A 7,531-nucleotide genomic window follows, 5' to 3' on the forward strand; every position below is an offset into this window, starting at 1 on the left:
TCAAGCACACGCAAGGTCGTAGCCAGAAAAACAATTTATTTTTGTTTGGGGGGGGGGGGTTATGACTTTAGGGGAGCTCTCCCGTAGGAACATCTCGCAGAATCGTACATCCTGCCATAGGCAATTTCATCACTACCCTTTATACATACGATTCTTAGACGCACACACACACATACCCTATGGAAGCTTCCAGTTGCCAACTATAGCTTATTAGGCGGTCGTTGCACGGATGAGCCCAAATCGCTGACATAAAATTGTGAACAATCAGCGTGAATTTCGGCCCTAGTCGCGCGGAGCGGAAATATTTTATGAATAAATGAAAGAATTTGATCAATAATATTGGTACGTCTATATGAGCAAGTGGTGTCTATTCTTATTACTTCGTTGAAGCATGGTTTGTTCGTAACCTCTGGTAGAGATTGACGCTACTTTAAAGATTGAAATCGCTGATACATACCAGACCAAATTAAAAAACTCCTTTGATCAGACTCGTTCAATTTCAAATTAGCAATTTTTAACGGGAGGTGGTGATATTTTCCTGTGCCAGTTGCGTTTATGTTGGAGGGGTCTGATTGCAGGGACAGGATCATTCGGCGCCAGCCATTTAAGCACCCGAAAATCTATATCGAAGGCTTCGGAATACATGGGTCGGTTTTATGGTGGTCAATCATTTTGGGAGCGCACTTTTGCGGAGTAGCATGTAGCATACTTTATATATCTTCGTGTGTCCCGGAACGGAAGTTGCCGGAGCTAACAGTCCCCAACCCCCATACTAAACTAACACTCCTACAGACTCAATCAACCCAACGACCTCGAGCTACTCTAGTGTATCTACTGGTACTGTTGTATTCTCATAATTGAGAATGCAGCTAAATTCAATAATGGGTATTTGCGGAATAAATTTTTTTCGTGATACCGATAACAAAATCAAGACATGAACGAACACTAAATCGCGCCAAGCGCGAAGAAAAATTTTAGGTTGCATACATTTGCCCCAAAATACTCTAATATCTATTGATTTTACGAAAATTTTCAGAAAATTTGGGGGGGGCGACCGCCCCTTTCGCCCCCCCCTGGCTACGCCAGTGATTGCCAAAGCCATATTCCTCCTAAAAATTTAAGCCAGATTCCCCCGGTTGGGAACCACTGATCTAATTAATGGACTTGAAATTCTAATATGTTTGGCAGGAAACTTGCCACATAGTTGCAGAATTATTAAAGAACACATAGTATTTACAGATGAGACTACCAACCACTTATGGAGAAGAGAATCTAGCATAGCCAAGCCTCAAATTACTTTCGTTAATGTTTACAACCTTAAGGGGTTACAACTGCAACTAGAATGAATGTGACTTGAAGTAACTGTTTTTTAGAACATCCACATCAATGAATGTTGTGTGAAGCTGCCACTTGAAGATCGGTATACTGGAGCCGGTCGAAAAGAAATTTGATATCGAAGAATGAGAAGCACCCAAATTCCAGTGTATCCGGTGTCTGAATAAACCAACCCCCACGTCACCGGTATACAAAAAACTTGACATTTGCAAATTTTAAAAAATGGAACGTGAACATTATTCAATTATAAGAATAAAAAATCAACGAATAATTCATTGTGGTGTCATACAGATGTATATTTCTGAAATTAAGTCGGCAAAAATATTGGAGAAGTTGACACTAACAAACAGCGATGGTCTTTTAATGCAGGCTTTTCATTCAACCATACATTCTATCATATTTATTTGAACGTTCCTAATTGAATGATTAAGATTTTACTATAATGGATGGATATTTCATGACAACGTCTTATCGTTACATGTTCGGGCACACACGTGACACTTATTGCGCAGATACGCTGCGCAAAAAGTCATTCTGAAATGGTACAGGCTGTGGCGTGGACGCTGTGAACCATAAACGACTGACAAAAGTAATTCGATCCGTTAACACCTCATGGCTGATAAAGAATTCGACAAGGGATGCGTGGAAATCGAGATTGAACACACAGATGAACAAGTACGGGCCTTTGTTGATGAGATAGAAGACTCGCGTGCATTCGTGGATGAGGGCTGAAAATTAACTATGTATCTGGCATTAATCAACTTCTTTCAGCTGCATTATTCGAGGACACACTGCAATGTTGTTGTTGAATGATTGTTAGTATTTATTGTTTTATCTTTATCTATGTGTTAAAGCCAATATGTATTAGTCTCATTGCTTACGTACTCAACACTCTCGTTTTGCGAATCTCTCATATTGTTTTTCTGCCATTCATATGTCACAATGTCTGCTGAGCTTTTAAAATGCGCAGAGTCAATAAATGTTGTGAATAAATATAATTTGTTGTGATATTCGAATTCTATACGAGGAACAGGAACCTCTTCGCAAAATTATTATTGAGCGTAACGTTTGAGCAGAAGAGACTACCAACCACTTATTAAGAAGATAACATAGCAGGGCCAAGTCTTAAATTACTTTGTAGTAACATTGAAAATGAGAAGTTCAACAGGAGCACAGACAGAGAAGGAAATAGCTTCCTAACCAGTCATCGCTGCTTTACGCAACCAATCACATAACCAAGGTTCTTCAATATTACCTTGGTTATGAAAATGACTGTTAAGGCCATAGCTTGTTGGTGCTTCAACCATTATCATATGTAGAGCCTTACTACAGTCTAATTATATTGGCCTATCCAATGACATTACCAACCCTATCAGTATTCCAAGCGACAATGTCCTCAGATATACAAGAACCACGGAGGTTCGCTTTGAATAAATACTGGAAATTGTGTTTTTCAGCCACTGGAAATTAGTTTTTTACTCTAACATGATTTTGTTTGCAAATTGAAGAATGTTTATGGGATACATTTTTGAAATTAGTTGAAGTTCTAGTTGATGCACATCACATTTTGATATCATCAGAAAATAGGCCAATTGGCTTCATCAGCACCAACATATCATATCGGCTCAAAAGTCTGATATCCATCAGGCCCTAACAGCATAAAACGAGTCATTGGAAATACAAAATTAGTAGCGAAGTCATGAAGAGCTCGTGGCGGCTTAAAAATACCTTGTAACAATATCCATGTAGAAACTGACTCGCTCACTCATAACCACACCACCCTGGAACTGTGACCTCTCAAATTCATCAACTTCCAAAAAGCTTCAAATTTCAATTCCAGAAATAATGTATTCATAATTTGCAGCGACTATCTCACTATAATAAAGTCACCGACAATAAAGCATTTGCAACAAGCATACAGTATCACTCTATGATAGTGTCATGTACAGCAAAATTACGCGTACAGTGTCATGTACAGCAAAATTACGCGTACAAACAAAACATTGCCAGTGAAACAGCATCAATAAAATATGCCGTACATCAAATTTCGAGAATGGACAACGGCGGGACAAGCGTAAAGAATTAGGTTTAAAGGTACATCGTACGGATTCTCAAAGAACTGGAGTTCACGCACTACTTTCAAGGGGTCTGTGAAAGGCCAACGTTGAAACTACAACTGTAAAACTACATCTTCCTTCATAAGATATGTCCTAATTTTATACTTAATTGATCGTGATGGGCAGAGGTGTTGACCAATTATTTTTCAGTTACCAGGTGGCTCCTTAACTGATGCATGTCTCAAAGTGGAGATATTTTTCCAGCAGTCAGGTAATCAACTATTTTCAGTGATCATTCCTATATATTTACTTGAAATTTTGTGTAAGTACGTTACGATAAATGTTAGGGGATCACGCTACCGACTACATTCAGATTTTGCATTAAAACAGTTTAGCAACCCCTGGTTTATCGGCACGAAAATCTATGCGGCATTGCAGAAACATCACTGCAACAAATATGTAATTTCTAGTTTCTTGATATTGTCACGAAATTGCACGACTGCACATTACAATTCCAAATTCGCAGCAATACTGGTGGCAGACGCCATGCAAGACAGCACTTCCACACCTTGCCTAGTTTCTAACAACAACCTGGCTTCGCGCAGCCAGCCCTCCGCCACACGCCGAGGTTCTCCCTCCAGCTGATTAACGAATCTCGCCGCTTGTTCTAAATCGCCGCGTTCCAGACAGTAAGTCGCGTAATTGAGTATGCTAAAAGTGTCCAGACCCGACACGTCTAAATCCGCGGGAGGCTCGGTCTGCGCACGGCTGATGATAAGAAGAGATTTTAAATACGAGAGGGCGTAATCGAAAAAAGAATTTCTCGATTCGTTAATCAACGACACGCGACGACACACTTTAGCCACGCGTCGGTAAGCAGAACGTAACGCGTCCTCCGTAAAAACGCCGCGGTCGTAGGCTTCTTTCGGAAAAGAATCGACGATATCGCGCACAAGCGATTCCACACCGGGAACGCTGCCAATCGCTTGCAGCTCTTTACGTAAAGGCGCAGGTTTTCCGGAATCGCCGTGCTGTACCGCTACGCGTAAAGCTTCACAAGCGAGCCATAATTCTTGCGCTTTTCGTGATTCGTTTTCGGCGAACGCGCGTCCGTCTACCGCCGTTTCGATGCCGGCTACTTTCGCTAGGGCTCGGTTCAGTTCGAATTGAAAATTCTCAGAAATTCGCAGCACGTCGCTCTCGTACTGACTTTTAATCGCGGACATTTCATCGGAGAATCGCGTCTCCTGTTCGAGTAGCTTCTTATCAAACTCGTCGCTTTGTTGTTGCCGAATTTCTTTCTCCTGTACGGCGAGAACATCGGATAAATGATCTGAATGGGCAGCAGCCTGTCTTTTTAACTGTAACCTCATCTCGTTTTCGAAATCTCGCCGCACTTCCGTCATTTTCCTGTAATGCTCCGTCTCCGCGTCACGTTTTATGGAACTAATTTTATTTTCGATTTCAATCGCTGAATTTTCCTCCCACTTTTCGCGGGCCATTTTAACGGCTGCCGCGATGCGGTGTACGGCGATGGCGCGTTCCTCGGCTAGTTCGCGTTGCAGCTGGTCTACTCTACGATGCGCGTGAGCGATTAACGCGTTTAAATCGTCGTTGGACAGCTTTTGACTTAGTTTTCTCCATCCCGATTCGAGCTTAACGTCGGGCACGATCGACATCAGCTCTTCTCGAAACTGTTCTTTTGCTTTGTCCACCAAATCCTTGTATTCCGATACGACGTGAGATTCGGACAACGCTACGTTCACGTTTTTAGCGCCTTCCTCTAATTCTTTCCGCATTTGGTTGCATGTTTCTTCAACCTTTACGATCTTCTCAGCGACAGATTCGCTGTCTGAATTTTTCATCTCAACAATCACTCTTTCCAGCTTGGCTAATTCAAGCCTGGCGTCGCGTGCCGAAGATTCAGCCTCGGATTGTAGTCTAGATTTTTGTTCGAGAACGCGAGATATATCGGTCCATTTTTCCGTGTTTTCTTGCGGTGTGGTGTCGGCATCATTCATGGCAGCTTTGATCAGAGACGTGTGCAACGTGATAGCTTCTGCGGCTTCATTATTGCTCTCGATCGCGTAAGAGCATACAGATGCGCACGATGTTAACGTATCGTCAAGAATAGCCGACATTGCGGCGTCATTTGCTTTTTTATCTTCTTCTAATTCGATCATTTTATTTTCAATTTCTTTTTGAGTAGGTACGTTTGAAATCGACTCGTCTGTGTTAGGGGGCGTATCATTTTGGATTTCTACAGATTCCAACACAGAAGTAGAATATGATGTATTGCTAGTGGTGTCTAGAGCAGGCGCGCTAACTTCTGGCACGACGTCTTCTTTGTTTTCAATAATTTCTGTCGCAGGTTCGGAAGACATGATTTCATCTGTGGCGTTGGTTGGGTTTTCCGATGGCAACACAGATTCTAAAGCAGGCTTTTCACCTTCTAAATTAGACTCTTTGGTGGGAGCTTTTTGCTCGTTATTTTGAGTAAGCGAAGGTTGAGAATCGGTCTCTTTTTTACCTTCGTTTCTTTTCCTAGAGTCTTTCATAGGCGCTTCGAAATAATCCCTATTTGGCTTTTTAAAAAGTTCATCAGCGCGAGATTGTAAATCTTCCTGCCGCGGGCCGAGAATAGGATCAAACAACGATTTAATCGGAGGTATTCTATCTTCGATGCTCTTCCTGAAGCCTGGCACTTTCCATGCTGCGATCGATACTGCCCCGCCTCCGCCGATGACAGCGGCTGCTCCGACAGCGAGAGTTTTACCGCCAGAGGATGCGGCCGAGGAGAGCCCGCGTTGGCTGTTGGCTAATTTTGGCAGTCTTTGCGCGAGACGGTATCTGCTCAGCATCTTGGAATATGTCAGTATGCACCGGATCGGTTAGTAATCTGGTTTTCAAGCACACATAGCTGTGATGAAATGAAACGGATTTGATAAGTTGTCTTTCACTGTTGAGGAAAGGACGTAGTTTATTTTTGTTCTTGATGTTTTTAGCGGCATATACACCGACTCATGATACACATACGGCTAATTCCATTATAACTTAACAGGGGCTGTAATGCATACACTCAGAATTGTCCAATATTTACAAATGTTGTTCTTTTTTGAATTCTGTGGGCAGCAGTTAAAATCTGCTCACCGTAACTACTATTATAATCAATCACTCAAAGAAAAGATAATTTTTTTTCGTGATTTCCTTGGGGAATAGAGATTAATTTAAAAATCCAACTTTTTATCAATCATACTGCTTCAGAGTACATTTTGCAATAATTTTTTTTGTGTAAACGGAATCCTACATGGATTTTCAAGTCCACTCCCCCCCCAATTTTGTTTTGTCCGTAACTTTTTTTCTTCGAGTTTAGAGCGAAAATGTTGATTTTTTTCAATTCCTTGGCCCCAAAATTGTATAATTGGACATTTTAGTTGATTCTGCACCATCATTACAGCAAAAAATATGGATTTGAGATATTTTTGCGTGCAGCGCCACCTAGTGACATGATAATTTTGAATTGCATTATCTTTTGAACCGCTGGAAATTTTTCAATCGAATTTTTTTTAATGTACCCAGAATTCAAAAAAAGAACAACATTTGTAAATATTGGACAATTCTGATGGTAGACATTACAAATGTCAGAAAATTTGCAAAGGAAAGGAATAGACGTAGTTTATTTTTGTCCTTGATGTTTTTGCGGCATATACACCGACTCATGATACACATACACACGATCTGCGCATATGCATACCATGAGTACATGATGTGCATATGCCACTGGACAAGGAAGTGCAGATATAGCCTTTACGACTTTCTAAGTCATGCACCACCCCTCCATGCTATCCCAGTAATGCATGAGCGCCAAGCAGGAAAGCCATGGATACCAGTGTTACTAATCAGGTCTTTGGTCTGACCCGGCCCGGAATCGAACCCACGACCTACCGATCAAGAAGCCGGACGCATAACCATTACGCTATCTTATCTAAATTATAATGGAATGAGTCATACACACGATCTGTGCACCTGTATGGAATCGGTGTCCTGTGCTCACACTATATTCTATTTTTTTATTATTTTTTATTAAATTACTTCAACTTGGAAAATCATCGGTGCTCACCTGATATATCAGGCAAAAA

The 7,531-nt window shown here is 41.3% G+C and overlaps 2 protein-coding genes across 2 annotated transcripts in view; both read right to left on the reverse strand.

The window, feature by feature from the left end:
- LOC145452069 (tyrosine--tRNA ligase, cytoplasmic-like) overlaps positions 1–7,531 on the reverse strand; it is a 539,006-nt gene that overhangs the window by 56,997 nt on the left and 474,478 nt on the right. The window lies entirely within an intron of this gene.
- Positions 3,164–6,343, reverse strand: LOC145452338 (MICOS complex subunit MIC60-like). Its single transcript, XM_080330547.1, has one exon. It carries the CDS (start codon positions 6,251–6,253, stop codon positions 3,899–3,901), a length of 2,355 nt encoding a protein of 784 aa, XP_080186673.1. The 5' UTR covers positions 6,254–6,343; the 3' UTR covers positions 3,164–3,898.

Source organism: Botryllus schlosseri, chromosome 12 (genome assembly GCF_051294905.1).
Source record: "Botryllus schlosseri isolate E-star chromosome 12, Bs_hap1, whole genome shotgun sequence".
NCBI lineage: Eukaryota > Metazoa > Chordata > Ascidiacea > Stolidobranchia > Styelidae > Botryllus > Botryllus schlosseri.

Bases quoted from the DNA above. Each gene is read 5' to 3' on its own strand.
- LOC145452338 (XM_080330547.1), bottom strand. From the start codon at position 6,253: ATGCTGAGCAGATACCGTCTCGCGCAAAGACTGCCAAAATTAGCCAAC.